This window comes from Cinclus cinclus, chromosome Z (genome assembly GCF_963662255.1).
Source record: "Cinclus cinclus chromosome Z, bCinCin1.1, whole genome shotgun sequence".
In the NCBI taxonomy this organism is placed as follows: Eukaryota; Metazoa; Chordata; class Aves; order Passeriformes; family Cinclidae; genus Cinclus; species Cinclus cinclus.
Genome location: NC_085084.1, coordinates 68,565,636 through 68,587,495, shown reverse-complemented (window position 1 = coordinate 68,587,495; position 21,860 = coordinate 68,565,636). Strand labels below are relative to the sequence as shown.

The following is a 21,860-nucleotide window of genomic DNA, read 5'->3' as shown; positions in this document are numbered from 1 at the left end:
AGGGTGTTTCTACCAGCTGCCAGCTCTCTCTCAGGAAGACAGCTGATACTTCTCACCTTAGCACTGCTGTATGTAGATACTCAGAATTGCTCTCTGTAAACTTGCTGTAACACAAATGAGTTCCACAAGGTTGGCCACTGAGGAGCTGTGTGCGTGTGAATTACGTGTTTCTTTGGGCACTGTACTCAACTAAGACAGACTTCTCAATTTAAGTATTAAAGGAGTTTGGGGCTAACATGCTGGACTGGGGTGGGCTCACATACAAAAAGAAATATATTGAGTAGACAAACTGAGCAACAATAACAGGAAAGTACTGTGATAATATGTGCACTGATTTTGGAGAAAATGAAGGTCCAAAGAAAAAGTGTAAATGTAAGCCCCAGATATCAAACTCTAAAACCAGGAACGAAAGGAAACAGTGAGTCTTGTAGCATTCCAGTGATTCGCTCCCAGGTGAAGATAAATTGACACAAAGACCTATGAAGTAACATACTCCCTAAACCATGGCAGAGAAATATGCAAGGTATCTGGATGCTAGTGGAAAAACATGACGAACTGGGGACCAGAAATTTGAACATCTACTCTGAAAAACTGCTTTCTAATAACTCGTGAACAGGCAGAAATTTTGAGATAAACTTGTACCTAGGGATCCGAAGTGAAGTCAAAGATGATTAACAGGACGGGATCCACACGACTAGACAACACAGGACCAGGAGCAGCAGGTAGGGAAATAACCACGCGGGGAAAAAAAGCACCTCGACCGGACTGAGGCTGTTCCACAGAAAACCTACACCAGTGGCACGACTACATTTTTTTGCGTAGGCTAAAATACGCGTTATGCACGAGCAGAACGCACCCTGCCATTCTTTTTCTCTGGACGCAGCAGGCAGCGGGGCAGCGCCAGCAGGACCCGCACCGGGGCGCGGGGAAGAGACCCGAGGGCTCGGGAAGATTTCCGGCCGGACGCGGGGAAACGCTGACGCGCCTTCGAGGGGTCGGGAGGCGCCGGCGGAAACTGAGCAGCGAAGGCCCGGCGGGGACCCGGCGGGGCCGGGAGACACGGGCAGGGACACCGGGCCCGGACGCACGAGGACCGCGGGACGCGCTGGCGAGGCCCCCCGGCAGGGGGCGCAGGGGGAAGGGGGTGGGGGCGCTATCGATGGGGGCGGCCGCTCTGCGCTCGGCTGCTCCGCCCTGCCGCTCGGCTCTGGATTAGCTCAACTGGCGACGTGGGACCGCCCGGCCCGGCCCCGCGCCCGCCGCCGGCTCCGGGAGCGGCTCCGGGAGCGGCACCGGGCAGGCCGCCGACGGGAAGAGGAGCCCGAGGGCGGCGGCACTCTGGTGGTGCAGCCCGGCCCAGCGAGTCGCGGTGAGGGGACGGCGGCGCAGGGAGCGCCCCGGGGGGCGGCGATGGCGCTGCGGGCGCGGGCGCTGTACGACTTCAGGTCGGAGAACCCGGGGGAGATCTCGCTCCGGGAGCACGAGGTGCTGAGCCTGTGCAGCGAGCAGGACATCGAGGGGTGGCTGGAAGGCGTCAACAGCCGCGGGGACCGCGGGCTTTTCCCGGCTTCTTACGTGCAGGTGATCCGCGCCCCCGCCGCCGATCCGCCGCCGCCCGCCCGCTACGCAAACGTCCCCGTCGGCGGATTCGAGCCGCTGCCGCCCCCCGCCGCCTTCAAGCCGGCGGCGCAGCAGCCCCCGCCCGAGCCCTTCCCGCCGCCCCCCGCCGGGTATCCCTTCCCGCCCTACGGCGGCTCCTACCAGCCCAGCCAGGGCAGCGATGACGACTGGGACGATGACTGGGACGACAGCTCCACGGTGGCCGACGAGCCGGGCGCCCTGGGCAGCTCCTACCCCGATTACGAGGCGGCGGGCGGCGGCGCCTCGGGCCGGTACCGCCTGTCCACCCGCTCCGAGCCCTCCATGGGCCCCCGCGGCGCGGGGCACCCGCCGGGACACCCGCACCCGCCCGGCGGCGGCGGCGCCGCCAAGAGCTCGGCCACAGTGAGCCGCAATCTCAATCGCTTCTCCACCTTCGTCAAGTCCGGCGGAGAGGCCTTCGTGCTGGGCGAGGCGTCCGGCTTCGTGAAGGACGGGGACAAGCTGTGCGTGGTGCTGGGCCCCAGGGGCCCCGAGTGGCAAGAGAACCCGTACCCCTTCCAGTGCTCCATCGAGGACCCCACCAAACAGACCAAATTCAAGGGCATGAAGAGCTACATCGCCTACAAGCTGGTGCCCAGCCACACTGGGCAGCAGGTGCACCGCCGCTACAAGCACTTTGACTGGCTCTATGGGCGCCTCGCTGAGAAGTTCCCTGTCATCTCTGTGCCCCACTTGCCAGAGAAGCAGGCCACTGGCCGCTTTGAGGAGGACTTCATCTCTAAACGTCGCAAAGGCTTGGCGTGGTGGATGGACCACATGTGCAGCCACCCCGTGCTGGCTCAGTGTGATGCCTTCCAGCACTTCCTCACCTGTCCCAGCACGGATGAGAAGGCCTGGAAGCAGGGCAAGCGGAAGGCTGAGAAGGATGAGATGGTGGGTGCCAACTTCTTTCTGACCATCAGTGTCCCCACAGGCCCTGGGGCCAGCCTGGACTTGCAGGAGGTGGAAAGCCAGGTAGATGGCTTCAAAGCCTTCACCAAGAAGATGGATGAGAGTGCCCTGCAACTTAATCACACGGCCAATGAGTTTGCCCGCAAACAAGTCACTGGTTTCAAGAAGGAATACCAGAAGGTGGGGCACTCCTTCAAGTGCCTCAGTCAGGCATTCGAGCTGGACCAGCAGGCCTTTTCAGCTGGCCTCAACCAAGCCATAGCCTTCACTGCAGAAGCCTATGATGCCATCGGGGACCTCTTTGCTGATCAGCCCCGGCAGGACCTAGATCCTGTAATGGATTTGTTAGCGCTGTATCAGGGGCATTTGGCCAACTTTCCAGACATCATCCATGTGCAGAAAGGTAAGACCCTTATGTGTTTTCTGAAACAATTTAAGTTTTATGAATCTGTGTTATGCATACCTCGTATAGGAACCAGGGTATAAATTTACCCTGTGTGTGGTTTGCTGGCCTTGTATTCAGTCTTCCTGTGTTTATTCAGATAAACTTTCTCTAGAAATACAAAAGACACATCAGTGGCAATTTTGTTTTGTGCCAAAGGCCTAAGCATAGTTGAGAGTTTTACTGGTCAGAGGTTGCTGTGTTTTGCCGCGTATCTCTGAAAGCAACCACGTCTGACTAAACTGCCTGTATATTAAAAATTATTGAACTTATTTACAAACCCTGGAAATAATGGAAACATCTATTACTCTGAGGTATGTGAGGTATCTTAACTGTCTTGTCTGTTAGGTAATGAATATGAGGTAATATGAGGATGCAGGTACTCCTGTAATTGACCACCTTGTTCAAGGTGTACTTGGAGGTGTGTGCTTTGCAGCATTAGTCTGATGAGATGTTTAAGGCTGCTGGGGCATCTTTGTTCAGCCAAGCATCTTGTGGTGTCTTTGAAAGAGTAATGTTCAGCTACAGTATTCTTAGTTGGAGCTGTTCAACCTTTGCACTTATTATCATGAACAGATGTTGCTCACCTGTTATCCTTTCAGCATCTTTCTAGCTGAAACACACTTTCCAGGTTCAGATTGCTAGTTTTAAGGTATTTTGTGATATGTCAGAAAGAAGCTCAAAAACAACAATCTGCTATATAACTAATGGCACTTGTTCAGATAAACAGAAGCTTGTAGTACTGTATATGTGGAGACTCTGCTGTTAAATTACTGATAGTCATAGATTCTTTACCATTGCAAGTAGGTAAGTTCATCATTAATTCTTTTTTTCTGTTATGTTTCTTACCTGTAGTTTTCAACTCAAAGTTCAGGAGGGTGTGGGGATTTGAGCTGTAAAATAGACCAAGAAAGCATTGTATATGCTCTGCAGAAGTGGGTGTCCATAAGTTACCAAAGAAAGATGCATGACCTTGTAGAAAATTATTTTGGAGATTAATAGGCAGTGTTCTGCATCCCAAGTGGATTGTCACCCAGGGCAAATGAGTCTTTTTGTTTTTACGTGACATTTCCAGGCGTTTTGCATCTGGAACAGTACATCAAGTTTGGTTAAAAAAAAAAAAGTTGGAAAAGTTTTTTCAACAGAGCAAAAAGACAGGTGTCCAGAGGGGTGCATTGCTGAGAACATCTGAGGAAAGAGAGTCGCTACGAAGAGCAGAATTTGTTGTTATTTAGGAAAATAAGCTTTTCATAAAGATTGCATGCATCAAAGTCTGATTTCCATTCTGCTGTCAACTATAAAAAATTGTGAGTGGAAACTTAAACAGTCTTCATTTTACTTTGAAGAAGAAAGGGAGGTGTGAAGGTTAACATTTGGGGAGTTGCTTTGCTAGCTGCTGTGGTATTGTATTTTGATAACAGCTTTAAAATATTTTAGATTTGGAGTGATGAGTGGCCTTGGCAATGCCTCATGCTTGGGAGCAGAGCATGTTAAAGTGAGTTGCCTTCTAACAGGAATATCTGTAAGCTTCTGAAAAAAATACAGGGATGGATATTTTTATTAGATGGAAAAATCCAGCAGACTATATATACTATTTAAATAATACATCCTCAAGATTTAAGGTTATATATGGAAGTCTTCACTGAAGTATTTTTGGAGACAAGCCTTTGAAGAGAGGATTTGGAATAATAAGATGTGTGGTGCAACCATCCTTATTTCTTTTGTAGGTCTATTTGAATTTACACTTACTGGTTAAGTTTACCTTGCTGAACTGCTGAAGGTTCTTGTAAATAACTAAAGCAGTGCATAAGCATGAAGTATATAGAGTTATTTTTGGGCTAGAATGCTGTCCTGGAGCAGATTGGAGAAATGTCCCTCTCTCCTGCATGCAGCTATTAATGCTCCAGCACCTCTGAGCTGTATCACCCATTCACCTCACAGTATCATCTGTGGTACATACTAGTTATAGGAATATGGCAGGGGCTTGAGAGGTTGGCCTCTTGAGTCTCCATGGTCATGACAGGAGCTGAGTTGTGTGGGTTGAGTATTTGTTATTGTTGTCACAAGAGAGCAAACTAGAGAAGGACTGAGAGTCATGTTTCGCGCTCCTTATATTGCTAGTTTATTACCCTTAAGAGGTACTTTTAAAAAGGTACAGCTTTTCAATTCCAGTCTGTAAACTTCAGATGAAAATATAAACTGTTTGGTGTTCTTGCAACATAAAGGCTTTGTTTTAAATTTACTGTCTGAGATGGTTGTTGCCAGTTTCGAGAAATAATGTTGTCCCTATAGATTATACAAGTCTATAGTACAGTCAACAGCTATGAAACCGTGTTTCCGATAAGAAATATCTGGAAAATAGAGTTGACAGGCCTTTCTTCAAGGGTTTGATTTTCTAGTGTACAACATTATTGAGCCATAAAATGAGACCAAAGTGCCCTTACAAATGGCAGAAGCAGCAGCCTGACTGATAAACTGATTAAATGGTCATGCCTTTCAAATTGTGAACACTGAAATTAGGAGTAGAGCTTTTTTTTTGTTTTGGTGGTTTTTGTTTTTTTTTTTTTTTGTTTGTTTGTTTTTTTGCTACATAATGCAAATACATTGTTTGCTTTGGATAAAACCCCAGACCATACTCCCTTGGACCTGAGAAGAATGGAAGAGCAAAGACGGCTGTACCAAAACATGCCTGTGTCTGTGTCTGTGTCTGTGGAGGACCATGAGTGTGAGAATGATCAACTCCCATTTGACCTTCTCAGCTCAAGCTGGATCCCTGCAAATCTATGGGGCCTGATAGGTTTCATCCAAGAATCCTCAAAGAGCTGGGTAATGTCATTACAAAATTCCTCTCAGTGATTTTTGATCAGTCTTGGAAGTCCTGAGAGGTCCCAGCTGACTGGAAGCTGGCAAATGTTCTCCCAGTTCTCAAGAAGGGGAAGAGGGAGGACCCCTTCCACAGGCCTGCCAATCTCTCTTCAGTGCCCAGTAAAATCATGGAAAAGATTACTCTGGGAGGCATTGGAAAACACCTGAAAGACAATGCAGTCCTTGAATACACCCAGCACAGCATCATGTGAATAAAGTCCTGATTATTGAGTCTTCCTTTTATGACAAGGTAATCCGCACATTTGATCAAGGGAAGCCAACTGATACTATATTTTTGTATTTCAGTAAAGCTTTCATTGCTCTCTCACACTGTATCCTTTGGATAAAATGTCCAGCTCACAGCTGGACAAACACATTATGGGATGAGTGAGAACTGGTCCATGGGTTGGGCACAGAGGGTTACAGTGAATGAGGTGACATTAGACTGGGGACCTGTCACTATTGGGGTTCCCCAGGGCTCCATCCTCAGCCCAGTTCTCTTTGACACCTTCATACATGATTTGGATTCAGGACTGGAAGGGACACTAAGCATGTTCCCAGGTCATACAAACCTGGGAGGAGCTGTTGACTCTCTCAAAGGGAGCAAGGCCCTGCAGAGAGACCTTAACAGATTAGAGAAATGGGCAATCATCAACTGTATGAAGTTCAACAAGGGCTGGTGCCAGATTCTGCTCCTGGGATGGGGCAGCCCTGGATGTACAGACAGATTGGGGAATGAGAGGCTGGAGAGCAGTGCCATGGAAAGGGCCCTGGGGTTCTGGTCCAGGACAAGTTGAACATGAGCCAGTAGTGCCCTGGCAGCCAGGAGGGCCAAGCGTGTCCTGGGGCCATCAGGGACAGCATCACCAGCCAGGCAAGGGAGGGGATTGTCCTGCTGTGCTCTGCTCTGGGGCAGCCTCACCTCTAGTGCTGGGGGCAGTTCTGGGTGCTGCAGTATAAGACATTTACCTACTAGAGAGAGTCCAGAGGAGGGCCATGAGGATGTTGAAGGATCCGGAGGGGAAGCCTGATGAGGAACAACTGAGGTCACTTGGTCTGCACAGCCTGGAGGACACTGAGGGGAGACCTCGTTGCAGCTTGCAGTTTCCTTGTGAGGGGAGGAGGAGGGGCAGGTGGTGATCTGTGTGACTGGTGATAGGACCCAAGGGAATGTCTTAGAGCTGTGTCAGGAGCAGTCAAAGCTGGGTATTAGTATAGAAAGAGGTTCTTCACCCAGACGGTTTTCGGGCACTAGAACAGGCTCACAGGAGGGAAATAGTCTGAGCACCAAGCCAGACAGATTTTAAGAAGCATTTGGACAATACCCTTAGGCACCTCGTGTGACTCTTGGGATGTCCTGTGTAGGGCTAAGAGTTGAATGCAGTGGTACTTGTGGGTCTCTTCCAACTTGGCATATTCTGTGATTTTGTAATTTTAACTGTCTTGTCCTGTTACGCTTTTGCTGTACTGCAGTTATCTGAAGAGCTGCTGAATGTGATTTTAAGTGCTATGGACTGAGAACTCCGCATGTATGAGGTTTTGTTTAAAAACTTTCTGCAACTTCTGCAAAATAACGACAAGAGATAGAAGTTTCTTTCTATGCGGGTTTTGTCTTTTTCTCTAGAATTAAGAATCAAAGCCATGTAAGCCTTGCTGTTGCCTTGTCTGCATCTTACCAGGAAAATACATGAACTTTTGTGCTTTTAATTATTTTGGGATTCAGGTCTTTCTGCCATCTATGCTGAGGACATCATATATGATCTGATTTGTGTAATTTGTGTAAAATGTATACCAGCTGACTGTGGAAATATTTTCAAATTGTTCATAATCTTATTAATATTGTTAATTGACAGTTTATGATATGGCAATAGCTTCAATAGGAGACTTTAGAAGACTTCATTTTCCTCTTTTCTTTTACAAGACTCCTTTTCTTACATCTCAAGTTCCTAGTGTTTAAGGCATTTTCTGTAGGGAAGGAAGAGTTAAAGTTCCTGCTACAGGAGAGACAGAGAAGTATTTAAGCATTTCTGTACCACATGCCAGTCAAGGATCAACAGGTCAGTGTTTTGAGACCTTTCTTGGTTTCATATGCACCCTAGTCCAGGTCTCTTGAGTCATTCAATTGAGCCGTGCCCAGTAGGAAACATCACATTTCCATCTGGAAATTCTTGGGTTGAGAGTCCTACTGAGGCTGGCATAGAGCATATGGCATTTGTCCCTTACAACAACTTGTTTTTCTATACATTTTGCTTGGAAAACTAAGTGATATGGGAAAACTGGCGCCTGGATGAGATAGACAATGGCAGAATGTTGTCTCAAGCTTCTAAACACCCCAATACTTTCATAAATCTAGCCCTCAACCCCTTGTGGATAAATGCGCTTGGATGAAAATATTTGGGTGTATACATGGGGTTTTGGAATGGAAGATACGTATTAGACAGATACACTTGTGCACAGTTTTCTTTAGCCTCTGGCAAATCATTTGCAGAAGAATGATAATAAGTACCAGAGGCTCAAAAAACTAAGCTGCATTTTGTAATTTTCTATTGCAGAACTGGTGTATCTTTCAAGAAATACTGGTTCTGTTTTTTTTAATTTTGAGAAGTAAGGCAGCTTCCCATTTGTAATGGATAGTACCATTTATGCATCTTTAATGCATTTAAGGTCTGCTTGGGGAAATTCTGTAGGTATTCTTGGTGAAATAATTTCTACATATTAATTGCTAAAGCTTCGCTCAACTTGATGCAATCTTCCTAGTTCTGTAATCTTCAACACAAATGCTCACTGCAGGCCCTTGCAAGTTCAGGTTCAGAAAATTCATGCACTTGTGGGAATTGGAGGCAGCGTATGCTAGTATCCTAGCTCATTCTTGTCTGGCTCTCATATTTGCTTAGTGAGAGTAGAGAAGTTGGGTACATTTTGGATTTCTTTCTTTCAGGTTTTGTTTCAGGAATTACTATAATTGGCCTCTTGTGATTTCTGATGAAACATGATGTTTCATCTTTGCTTTCCAGATTTCTTCTCTCTTGACATTATGATGTTAATAATTGACAAACTTCTGGTTATGGATTTTGCAAAAGAGATCTGAAAAGGTGGTCTAAATGTTTCCTGAGATACAGTACAGGCAATTCCATTTCCCTTCCATGCCAGAATTTAAGAGATTTATTTTTAAAAATACCTGAATGATTGTTTCTTGGTCACTGTTTGTGAAAATTAAAATAAGACAAATTGTCTTATTTACCTGAAGGAAACTTAATTCCAGACATAGGCTTTAAAGAATGCACTTGTTGTATTTTTAGAATGTAGGTGAAAAATCCATCCAGATGGAAATGCATCAAAATTTAAAGCACCAGAAAACCAAACAGCACTAAAACCTGGAACTCTCTAACATTTTCTATTTCCTTCTCCCCCCCAGGGGGAAGAAGTGGTATTTGAATTAATGACTAAATCAGACTGGTTAATATTGGCACCTAAAACCTTTCATCACAGTATAAAAGCAGTGCTTTTCTCTCGTGTTTACTTCCTAAGCTCTTCAATTTGTTGTGCAGAAATGGTTTTTCTCATCACTGTTTTCCCTTTCATTCACCTTTTATGGTTTTTATCTCCTCTGTCCCTCAGATGCATAGACTTTGCATGGGCTTCAACTCAAGTAGCTGCTGGGTAAGAGTTAGGCATGTAATCCTAGCCAGATGACCCTTGCAGGAGTAAAAAGAGACGGGCATTTCATCTGTGTAAGAGTTTTGATAAGAAAGGATGTACTACTCCAGGATGACTTCTATTTTTTTGTCATGTCAGCTACCCCATAGCTGTTACAGTGGTGATGTAACACTGCTTGCTGCTGCATTACCTAGTGTTGTCTCACAATATTTGAAGGTAACCTTAAGGACATGGAGCTAAAATGTGAAAGAATCTTCACATTTAGAAACTGTATAAAATTACAGCTGCCTTAGTTGGTGTGAAGTCAGAGGACAGGAGTAAACAACTAAAATTGAGCAATGGCTTTATCTGAAGAAAATTAAACAGGAAGAGAAAAAAAAAAGGACTTCTATGCTCTATCTGAAAGATATATGGGTCTTCTTAATGTGTGGTTCTTTCTTCTTTTCTGCTCCTCCACAATCTCTGTGGCTTTCTAGGGGAGTGAGTTTCATGCTGTTGTATAATGGGTCTTTGTCCCATTACCTTTTGAAATTAGTCTGTTGTCATACACCTTCAGTAATAGAGACATATCTCATGGCTAATAAAGCACCAGTGGGTTGGTTTTTTTTTTCAAAACTTGATGGTATCAGAGGAGGACCATAGCTGTTCCTTCCGTGGGAGAGACTGCACACCAGAAAGTCTGTCTTTTCTACCCACTTAGTCCTAACAGGAGAGGTTTTGATTGGAGCTCACACGTCTAGGTTTGACTACAGGCAAGTGCATATTTAAATAAGTATAAATTTGCATCAGTTTTCTAGTCAGATCACAGAAAATACCCCATACTATGTGCTCACCACAAGCATTAAGGCCTTTACTGCAATGGCCCTGTGAGCAACTAGAGTAGCAGAACAGTGTAGGCATTGAAGACTTAAAATTTATATTGTAGAAAGAGGAAGTCATTCTATTTCAAAAAAAGTAATGCCTTTTGAGAGACATATGAATATTCTGTATAGTGGGATGGTTCTCCTGAAGCTCTGGGTGCTCCTAGTCTGGCTGATAGGGCTTACATCCAAACACAGAAGACATTGGTAGACAAGAAATGGAAAGAAGCTCCCAGAGCTCTTCCAGTTCTTTGTTAGCACGTTATCAAAAACAAACAAGTTGACTGACTTTTTTGTTTGTAAGTCACCTTTGAAACAAGGACAAGTTTCAGCCTTTCCCACATCTTTCCATGACTTCATTGTTAGACTTTGTTTGAACAGTTGAAATGCCAAGTCAGTAAGTGCAAACTGTATAAACTTATCCAGTTGGTACCTTATGTATTTGAAATTGCCTGATTCAAATAGCACAGAATTTGAAAATTGAAATTTGAAAATTTTGATTGAAAAATTAGGAAATTATATTTGGCTGAGTCCCCAAACATGAGCCTTATCAGCAGACTAGAGTAAACAAATGCTACATGCTTTCTTATGCAATCTTGTTGGTATCTTTCATGATAGCCATGAGGACTTAAAGGGAGAAAAACCCCAAACAATCCACCAACATTTAAACAATCTGTTCAATTCTTGCCAGTGATTTTGGGTGGTTACCGTAGCAGAACAGGAAGAAGTGTGTTGTTTTCAGCCTTTGTTTTAAGTAGGTACACATCATGGGTGGACAACTTCTGTAATCATAATGAACTAAGCTACCCCTTTTATGCTTATATGCAGTTCATTCATTAACAATGTGAAAAGCAGGTTCATCCTGTGATTTGGAGTTTGCATTGCTTTGTTGTCTGATGGTAAAAAGCAACCTATTATTCTAAATTTTTTTAGATTTTTTGTGATTTTGAATCTTTATATGGATGAATAGCTATGCTGCCTTACTAGCAGTATATTAAAGAAGCTTTTTTTTAAAATTATGTGAATATACCATTATATTATAATTTTCACATGTTCTGCTTTTGTATTATATAACATATAATGCAGTTGGTTGCATTAACAATGGCTTGCCTTGAGTATTTTTTTCTCCAACAGGAATTCTGCTTCTTTTTGTTCTTACAGAGAAACTGCAACACTAAGAGAGTGCAGTTAATGGGTACTAGGATAAAGTAAACCAGTATCTGCATTTGATTTGCATCTTGACTCTTTTCGTATGAATTTATGTTAAACTGCTTATGCATGTTTTATTTGCTTATCTTAGGACAGTAGTAGAGCTAAGCAGGTGATAATAGACAAGCAAACACTCTAAGTTGTATTTGTTCTTTGCTTCCCTTTTAGCCTCCACAGAAAACAACATCGAAAAGCAGGTGTTTCATTGTACCCCAATAAAGCAGTGATGTAAGAGCCAGTGGAACTTGCATTTATATTTACTTCTCTCAGTAGTAGTGTATGGATGTTGATACACAGCGTTACCTGTCTTCCCCTGTCCATCCACATCCCCTGAATCTTACAAAAATTTTGAAAGAAATCAGCATTTAATGTAATAGTGCTTATATCCATTTTGGAGAGGAGGAGGAGACATTTCTGCTCATTTGTTGTTAACCATTTCTACTGAAAATTAATTTCTTTTGTCCATTGACAGCATGATTTCTGATGGTTGTTGTCTTGAAGTCAGCAGTATGAACAGGACGTTTACAAAAGCTGCTAAAAATCTGTAGCATCTTTCTTACATAAAATGCTTGTTCCTAGCATCCTAATTAGAAAAAAAATAGTGTTCAAAACCTGTGATGACCAAACTGTAAACTTGTTTGATGCCCCAGTTAGATATAAACTAATGAGGAGTACTAAAAATGGCTGAAAGGTTTCATCTTGGTACTTCTGCAAATTGCAGTTGCTTACATTTTCAAGTGTTGTCCTGAAAAACATGGCTAACTTTCTAAGGGGCAAATGTACTGTGTTCTGGTGAACAGCCTAGTTTATGTTTCACTCTTTTCTGTCCCCCTAGTCTGCACTGCCAGCTGAAACCATACCAAAGAAATACTTTTAAATGGTAAATGTGAGTGCCAAAAAGTACAGAGTCCCATAGAACTGGGCAAACCTGCCATTAGTTAGCATTTGCCTCTCAGGCTGTGGTGCAAAATATTACATTTGCAATAATAGACAGCTGTACACATAGTTTAACTGGATTTTATTGTCAAATGATGGTGGGCTTCCTTTCAGACTTCACTGTAGGCACTTGTAAAGTTTAAACTATCCACAAACACAGTTTAAACATGCTTTAGTGCCTAAAATAAGGTCATTTGTTTGCTTAGAAGACTGCTAGTGTACAATACATCAAAAGATAACAGTTGTAACATCTCTGCATTCAAGATTTGAATAGAAAATATTAATCTAATTTTACACATATTTTTTCTGTGTGGCTACCTAGCATTGTGTTTTGTTGGAGTTTTTCAAAATTTTGGCAATGGCATTATGTAGGCGGTAGATGCATTAAAATGGTAATTCTGTTTATTTCATTTACTGGACTGTGCTGTTCTCATTTTCTGCGATCAGCTCCTCCAAAGGCAAGTTGTGGCGTCTGTTCACATAGCAGTGTGGTGTAGTGGGGCCCAGCAAAACATTTGTACTGGAGGTGGTTCACACCAAAGCTTATAGATTCCTCTGGGGTACTCTGGAACTCAAATGTACATTGACAATGGGGAGATTTAAATATATTGCAGTAGTGTGATCTTTTTACACTCTCTGAACATGCACAGGTACGATTACAGTCCTTGTAGATTTGAATAAATAAATCAGCTCTATATGCTCTTCTTCTGTGTGTGTACAATGACAGATCTATGCTCAATGAGTCTAATCAGATCTTAATAATAATATTATTTAAAAATTTAAAAATATCAGTTAGACATCAGTTAGACTCCCAGTAACCCTGGTAGTTTTGAAAAATTGACATTTTACACTGTTCATTCTAGCATAATTCTTAATTTGGTTTATTTTGATTAAATCAATTTATAAATTTATACCATAGATGAGATTACAGCTAATTAACATTCTCAAATATCTAGCAAAGACTGTTTTGTGTGTGAGGTCCTGAGTTGTAGAGATAAAAAAGTTACTTCATTTTGAACTGAAGAATGTGTTTTTTAATGAAAGCTGCAACAAGGTAACTGAAAGAACAAATAATTATGTCTGATTTTAATAACTCTGTAGTCAGTCAGTGTTGATCTAGATGTCAACAGAGCGCTGTAATTTATAAACCTAAATTTACAGGATACTATTATGTTATCTGGGCTTCTTTTGAGCAATGGGCAGCAAAATAATGAAAAACAAAGTTCAGTTCTTTAACTATGGTTAGGCTGCAGTTCTAAAAGCATTATAGCCGTTTTCATGTACCTACAGAAATCTCTGTAATACTAAAGTAATTGCAGTTTGTTGTATGTAATTTTATACTTCTGATATTTTACTATAGAAAAGGGAATGTTGTTAAAATGGTTTTGTGCCCTTAAGGAGAAGAATATAATCTTTTAAATGTCAAGACTGGGTTTGAAAACTATTGTGTTGGTATTTACCAAAAGCAAGTGGCAGAATTTTGCCTTTGGTTTTGAAAATCACTTGCTTTTTTCAGTGTAGAACTGTGAAACTGGATTTTTTAAAAAGCAGTTTATTCCAATATTAATAAGTGTAATGGTACTTTTTTCCCTTTGACATTTCTTTTAGTTCAGTTTCTACTGAAAAAGTCTTCTGGTTTTAATTTCAGGCAGAGTCCTATTAAAAATCTTGGCCAGAAAATGTAAAGAATTTGCAGAATCTCAATGTAGGCTTCTTTTGTTAATCAGTGCTCAGAGCATTCTTAAGAAAATAATCTGTCAGTGTAGCAAAATCTGTTCTGTTGCAAACTGTTTCAATTGAGAGGGAGAAGTTTGGGGTTTTTTTCAGAGTTGGATTTCACACAGTGTGTTATCTCATTGTCATGGTTTGAGCACAGCTGGAAATCAGGCACTGAACAATCACTCACTCAACTCCTTCTTCTCTCTCCCCCCACCCCAACCTCAGTGAAATGGGGAGGAGACTTGAAGTAAAGCTTCTGTGTTGAGATAAGAACAATTTAATAATTGATACTAATGGAAAATGCAGTAATAATGGTAAATAATAATGGTGATCATAAAAAGGAAACAAACAGGTGATGCACAATGCAACTGCTCACCACCCACTGACTGATGCTGGACTCCCCAAACCCAGATCTGCTGTGCTTCCAGATAACTCCCTGTTTGGGTTTAGGGCAAATTTGGGAGAAAACTTCTGAATGGGGTTTTTTTAGGAAAGTAGTTCCTTTTTTAACTGATTTTGGAAAATATTTATTTGTAGAGAAGTGGAAAAAAACCTGTTTATTTAACAGGCAAAGTACTTTCCAACACAAAATCTTTTGCTGCTCTGAAGAGATGACAGATTCAGCAATCCTTTCCATGCATTGCAGCCCAGCTCACTGAGGCTGTTCTCAGTCCCTCCAGAGCTGAAAAATGTCACAGCCCAGGCCAGGCCTGGTGGGACACAGGTGTGAGCTCCTGGTGCTCCTCTGGGTTTTCAGTCCTGAGCAGGTTCAAACAATTCCAAGAAAAAAAAAAAGGGGGGGGGGGGCGGGGGGGGAAACACAGTTCAGGGAGTTTTTCTGCTTCACCTAGCCAGAAAATAGAGTAAAAGAGAGTTTTCTCCTGCTGTCTACTGCAGACAGCACAGTTTATGTGAAGGATGTGGGGGAGCAAGTGCAGTCTCTGAATACAAACTCTGCACCTCTTCTTTCCTGTTCACTCCTGGAACCAGCCTTAAAGCTGCAGAACTCAATATTCAACACCAACACAACAGACAATTGGGGATAGAAGCATCATAGTCACCCCAAGACACTCCACCCAGTTTATATCCTGGGCATGACTTCTGTGGTGTGGAACATTCCTTTGGTCAGTTCCAGTTGCCTGCCCAACTATGCTCCCTTCCAGTTTCCTTTTGTGCACCTCCTGCTTGGCAGAACATGAGACGAGGAGGGAGGAAAATAAAGACCTTGACTTGGAATAAGCACGCCTTAGTAAAAACCAAACATCAGAGTGTTATCAACACCATTCTCATTCAGAATCCAAAACCCAGCACTGTAACAGTACTGAGAAGAAATTACTCTAGCTGAAACCAGGACACGCATGAAATGCTTCTGCAGTTTTCCTTGTGTTGGGGCTAATGATTGTGTCACCCAGGGCTGACCTGGATCACATAGCTAAGCCACTGATAAAGCTGAGGCATCGTCTCTCTCCCCAGGCCACTTGCATTCTTTTATTGGATTAGTCATTTGAGACATCTTGTAACAACATCTTTGCTAGATCTGGAGTAAGAGACAACCATGTAAACCAACTTGTTCTGGCGGCACTCTGCTGGATTAGAAATGTTTCCATGCACGTGAGCTACCCAGAGTTTGCTTTTTCAAATCTTTAAGCAAAGATCTGTAGTTAAATAATTTCATCATTAAGTAAGGAAAAAGAAAATATTTCTGCTTTTACAGAACATTATCTGCTTTTACATCTTTTATGAAAGCAGCATCATGAATATGTTTTTTCCTTTTCCATTAGAAATGGTTTCTTAGATTTCTTATAAGAAAAGTAAAGGGAGTTGTTTGACATGTTCAAAGCTCTCTCTTCATTAAGGTTCTTTGAAGGACACATCATGCATCCTATTAGAGTGTTTAATATTCTGGACAGATGAATGGTGTAGAAATGCATGTTGTTTTAACTTCAGTAAGTATTACATTAAATGCTATTTTGTACCTTGCTGATTATAGAGAGATGAAATATTTACTGCACAGATAATTTTATTTGCACAAGATTTCTGAGGTACAGCTGCTGAGAGATTGTAAAAAAAAGTATTTGCTCTGTTTTAGTATAATTCATAACTGATGTGAAAGAGATACTTTAATAGCTGCAGTGATAAAGACATTACAATTATATGGTATAAAAAATAAACCTGCTGGCTCTTACAGGTGAGTTTTCAAGCTGAATATTTTGGAGTGAGATACTGATGACTTTGATATATTGGAGAGTTAAGGGATCTTGAGGCAAACTGAATTTCAGACCCCAGTGACTTCAAGAGGTGTTTGCCACTGCTTCAGGTGCTGTGTTCAGCAGTGTTGAACTAATGTTTCTTTGTGTTTCACCCATGTGCAGCATTACTGTACACAGTTCAGTTGCTGCTGCTACAGCAATGTACTGTTAAGTGTTTTTTAAGAATGGAGCAAGCCCTGCCATAAAGCAGATGTCATTGTAGTAAACATTGCAAATAGAGAGCAAAAAAAGGGCTCCTGCCCTGAAATATTCTTTGTGTGGGTGGGTAGCTTTGGACACAGCTGATTTTTAACTCGCTTGTTCCATGCAGCACTCAAGAGCTGATGTTTGGGTGTTTTGAGAAGAGGTGGAAAAAGGAATATAGTACATCCTTAGCAGGTGTCTCAGCTCTTTGGCTTCCGATTGTGGCACAGGGCAGGCCTGCCTTCCTAGGAAGACGAGTTGAGTGAAAAGCAGTCTGGATTGCAGTATGCAAGATGGGTTCCCCAAAACTTCTTCCTTCTGGCCACATTGCAGGCTGCAACTTGGACTTGGAGACACATAAACATCAGCATGGGTTCATAGGAGTACAGATGTGCTTCCTGTGTGCAGGGAGATTTCAGTTTATGGGTCCATACCCATCCTTAGCTGACATTTCATGCAATCTGAAAATGTTTGTTACTAGAATAAAACTGTGGATGATGTGAAAATAGGTTTGGGTCAAACAATCTAAGTGCTTTCAGGTTCAGGATGGTTTTTTCCTGAATGTATATCTTTCTTCCTACCTTATAGCAATCTCATATTTGCATGACTAGCTTACTGTCTCATACACTTCTTTTTTTCCTCATACCTCCTCAGCATCCATTTAAGTTGCTGTTAGTACACTGTGTTTTATGGCTTGAAATTAATTATTTCTGTTGAGAATTCTACATTGTCCCAGTTTTCTTGGCTTCTAGCACAATACACTAGTACAAATTTTGCTAGCACAAATGTCCCTTGTTAAAAGTGTCATATTTCAAAACAGGGTCTGAAATCTGAGTCTCTTTTAAATTCTTAGTGGCAGTGAGCATTCAAGTCTGTTTACTGTAAGGCTTTGGCCAATGACAAATAGCATTCATATAAGCTTTCCCCCACCTTTAAGAACAGAAATAGATGTTGCAGTTTTTTGCATAATTTTAAATCCAGGCCCTCTTTGCTTCTTTGAAAGCTAGTCCTGATCACTAGAAAGTGGTCCTGCAGAAGGTCTTTAAAGGCATGAGCAAGATTGAACAAAATCTGTACATCTGGATTGAAAAAAAGCCCAAGTTTTGTTTTTTTTTTAATGTATTCCATCACTCTGGGAACAGTGCACTGGTGTATATTTATCCCAGGCAGGTACTCTGCAGGAGGCTTCCTCGAGCAAATATGCACTGGGAGGTGGCTCCTTCTATTTCTTTTTCCTAAAATATGTTTTAGCCATTTCTTGGGCTGCTGTGATTCAGCCTTTTCTTTTTTTTTAATACATCGTGGTTTTTTTGATTGCCCAAACCAATACTAGGTATTCACATAACTAAAAGCAGAAACCACAAGAAGCTTCTGCAGGTTTCTAGACTAGTAGGCCTTGCTTATCCCAGCATCCCACAGGGGTAGCAGCAGGATCTGTGAGGTGCTGGGTTAGGCACTGAGTGTGATGGATTGATTTGGAAGCATGGAATTGGAGGAGTACATGGTGTACAGCCTGGGGTGCAGCAGGTCCAGAGTTATGAGCTGGGAATTATTAGAGGTAGGGAGGCATCTCTGCACAAGACCCTTCTCTTCAAGAGGGGTGTGCACGAGAGGCTGCTCTCCAGTCCCCAGTTCCCTGTTTTCCTGCTCACTATAGGATGAATCACTGAACCTTCCACATTAGTACATCTCTGTTCCAGCTCAGACTTTTGCTCACATAGATTAAAATACAAAAAGTGTAAATTATGGAAAGGTGTTAGGAGAAAATTTGGGGGTTTTTGTTACTTAAGCTGCTTTCAAAGCCATGAGAACTAATCATGTTTTTTCCTTGGATTTGCTAAACTAAGTCTTGCAAACTTCAGTAGATGATGAACAGCTTAAAAATTACATTTTAAAACAAATAATTAATTTCTTCTTGAAGTAAAGCACGTGTGTTTGGGGGTTTTTTTCTCTGTGTTTAGGCAGAATTCTTTGATTGTCCTAAAATAAGGTAAAATTTCCCCTCTATGTAGTTATTTTAATGTTAATCATATTACTAATAATTAAAAGCTTCATTTAAAGGCATTTAAAAAAAAAACCCCTCAAACAATATGAAAGTATAGCTTTATACTTAAGCATATGTGTGAGCTTTGTCATTTATTGCTGACATCTGGATATGGTCTGTCCAGGTTTTAAAGGAAATTCCACTACAGGACCAGTACAATCAATATGCATTAATAAAGCAGTGTTGATGATTGTACTGTACTTTACTCACTGGATTCCTTCACTAATTAAAAATCTCCCCTCCCCTCCCCAAAAAATTGCATAGTATATCTGGTCTGGAGGACAGTCATGTTTAGTAATGTATGTTTTTTATTGGTGTAAAATTATCTGAAGATTATACATGCTCCAGAGCTTAATTATGGTTCCAGCTGCTGATGTTGTGAATTTCAGTATTTCTTTTCCAGTTTGGTCATTTTAGAAGTAACATCGAAAGCTGTTTCCCACATCACAACTGAAGAGTTGCCATGTTTATTTAACCAGCTACATCTGGCTTCCAGTAAATTCTGAATTTCAGTTTTTCACAGCTGTGCATGGATTCCTGTCATGCCCACAGATTGCAGAAAAATTTTTTGCTAAGCCAAAATTTGTTGAAAGAAGAGTTCTTTTTGTAGGAGAAGGAATTAAGTGTTTTTCAGATCATACCCTATCTCACAGATCCCTTATTCCTTAGAGGACAATACACAGATCTTCTGGCACAGTCTCCCTGCTGGCACCACTGCTTGTGGAAAAGGTTTTTCAGTGGTGTTTCTGGGGCCAGGCTGAAGATGATGAGGTCAAGCTCCTAAGGCTGTCATGCCATGGGAGCCAGGAAGGTGAGGAACACTGGCTCTGCCTTGCAGCCCCGCAAGACAGACACTGCCCTTGGCCTTCAGGTAGCACACTTTAGTCACATGTCAGAAGTGTAATCTGAAAGGAGAGTTACGACATTACAGATATTTAAAGAAACAAGAATGTAGTGAGGTGATAAAAGCTGTACTAGTCTGATTTGGTTTAGTTATATGAATAAAATAAGTATGTAATATTTAAGGCAAAGAAGTTGCTCTGTGTGAAATTGAGTCCAATTAGATGAATGTCTTAAGATGTATCTTGGTATTCTATCATTTTATGGGTCTTCTTTGGGTAGATGTGTTTAGTATGATACTTTGCTTTTGTAGGATGCTTGTGCCTCAATTAGGTATTTGGATGGGAGAATTGTCAGTTTTGTAACTCTGCTTTTCTATTACCTTTTACTGCACTGTGTAAGCGTAAGGTCTACCTGGGCATCTGTGACTTTGAGATAAACTTTTAGATTCTCTAGTAATCAGTAATTAGTTTTGGGATATCTCAGGTGTAAAAGCAAAAACATGTATTGACAAGATTTTGTGTACTATGATATACTTTTGATACTTCACAATGATTGGGAAAAGGGATATTTCACATATCCAGTTCTTAACAAAGTAATTTTTCTGGTATTTATTAGGCTTTAATTGATCAGACTAGTTTTCTCGCGCTTTTATTAACTCTTCTACTGATACAGTGATTGCCAATTCTCTGAAAGACACAATCTTATTTTTAAGGTTGGAAAATAGGATATTTTAGTAACTTTTGAATGCTTTAGCTTTAAAAAAGTGTTGAGTTTTATTTTTTACACAGGTTCCACTGGTTTGTGATTTTTCTTACATGAAAAACTTTTTGTTTAATTCCTTTTCATTCACACATATGTGTATGCACACCTATAAATACACTGAGAATAAGCCTTATACAAATCCTTGTTGTTATTAAATCACTTGTTAAAGTTCAGTAGTCGAGTTTACATGGTCCTCACAGTTCAACTGTTTCATTTTGTTCTTTACACAGGAGCCCTTACCAAAGTAAAGGAGAGTAAGCGGCACGTGGAAGAGGGGAAGATGGAACTCCAAAAAGCTGAGGGCATTCAAGAACGTTGTAACATTATTTCTTTTGCAACCCTTGCTGAAATTAATCATTTCCACAAAATTCGTGTGAGGGACTTTAAATCACAGATGCAGCATTTCTTGCAACAGCAAATACTCTTTTTTCAAAAAGTGACACAAAAGCTAGAAGAAGCTCTTCACAAGTACGACAGTGTTTAGTCTCTGATTTGTGAACTTTGTTCAGCATGAATATGACCTAGGCAGCAAAGCAAATGCTGCTGAAGAGCTGTTGCCAGTGGTAGATGGCGGTACAAGGATGGGTTTGTGTTCACCTGGAACCCCGGTTTAAGCTCCCATTATGTAGAAAGGAAACAATTATAGGGCTATGTAGTAGAAACAGTACCACGCATTGTAACTAAGTTATACTGTGTATGCCTACACCATTGTAGCTTTTTTGAAATAATGAGTATACTATTTGCCTTATTGCTTTTTGAAATACAGTATTTTAGTGCATACTTCTTAGACCTCAAAACCCTTCGGGTATTTAAGGAAGTTGGCTAAATAAAAGCCTGCTTCAGATGCCTTTTTACTTTCCTAGATTTGGATTTCCTAACTTCAAACAGTTCTCTGTTTACAGACTCCTACTAGAGCAGCTATGTGATTCTGTGCCTTTAGACTCTATTCCTTTTCTAGTAAGTCACATTTTTATGATAAAATGAATGAAGGGTTAATACCTATTACAGGAATTGATGATGAAACCTCACACTGACTGGGAAAAAATCAGCTGCCATCCAGTTTGCATAGCAAGTACTTTCATTACAGATGTTGGCTCAAAAGGGAAAAGTTAAATTTATTCACACTTTCCCTGGAAATCGAGACTACTTGTTACATGTACTAGGATGTTAAGCACATGTACAAAAATACACCACTTAATTCCCTTTCTGAAATAAATAATACAGTGAGGGGTGGGGTTTGTGTTTTTTGGTTTATGTTTTTTGGTTTTTTTGTATACAGCATTACTGTAAGTGGAAATTTGAAGAGCTAGTCTAATAAAAATTGCATATATCAAGGGGATATTAATGCATGCTACATGGCTGCAACATCTTTTTTAAGTTTCAAATTATTTGCTCTTTGTTCAGTTGCTGATTCAGTTTCACTTCAGACTTGCATCTGCATTGCCAGTTGTCTGAGTTGAAACTCCACTGTGATTCATTAGTTTACTAAGTTAAAAGTCTTTGGGGATTTTCAGTAA

The 21,860-nt window shown here is 41.5% G+C and overlaps 1 protein-coding gene across 3 annotated transcripts; it reads left to right on the top strand.

Annotated features, from left to right (window-relative positions):
* Positions 1-1,410: 1,410 nt before the first annotated feature.
* SNX18 (sorting nexin 18) lies at positions 1,411-20,827 on the top strand. Of its 3 annotated transcripts, none has more exons than XM_062513572.1 (3): positions 1,411-1,590; positions 1,681-2,956; positions 20,574-20,827. In XM_062513572.1, the coding sequence occupies exons 1-3, from the start codon at positions 1,411-1,413 to the stop codon at positions 20,825-20,827; spliced, it is 1,710 nt and encodes a 569-aa protein (XP_062369556.1). The 3 variants fall into 3 exon arrangements, with proteins under 3 accessions (XP_062369556.1, XP_062369557.1, XP_062369555.1); XM_062513573.1 differs by having other exon boundaries at positions 1,411-1,599; positions 1,693-2,956; XM_062513571.1 differs by having other exon boundaries at positions 1,411-2,956.
* The last annotated feature ends 1,033 nt before the right edge of the window (positions 20,828-21,860 follow it).

What these genes read in the sequence shown, in the direction of transcription:
- SNX18 (XM_062513571.1), top strand. Translation starts at nt 1,411, where the DNA reads ATGGCGCTGCGGGCGCGGGCGCTGTACGACTTCAGGTCGGAGAACCCG. An exon ending in CATCATCCATGTGCAGAAAG is followed by an intron (nt 2,957 to 20,573) that starts GTAAGACCCTTA and finishes TTCTTTACACAG; the next exon opens with GAGCCCTTACCAAAGTAAAG.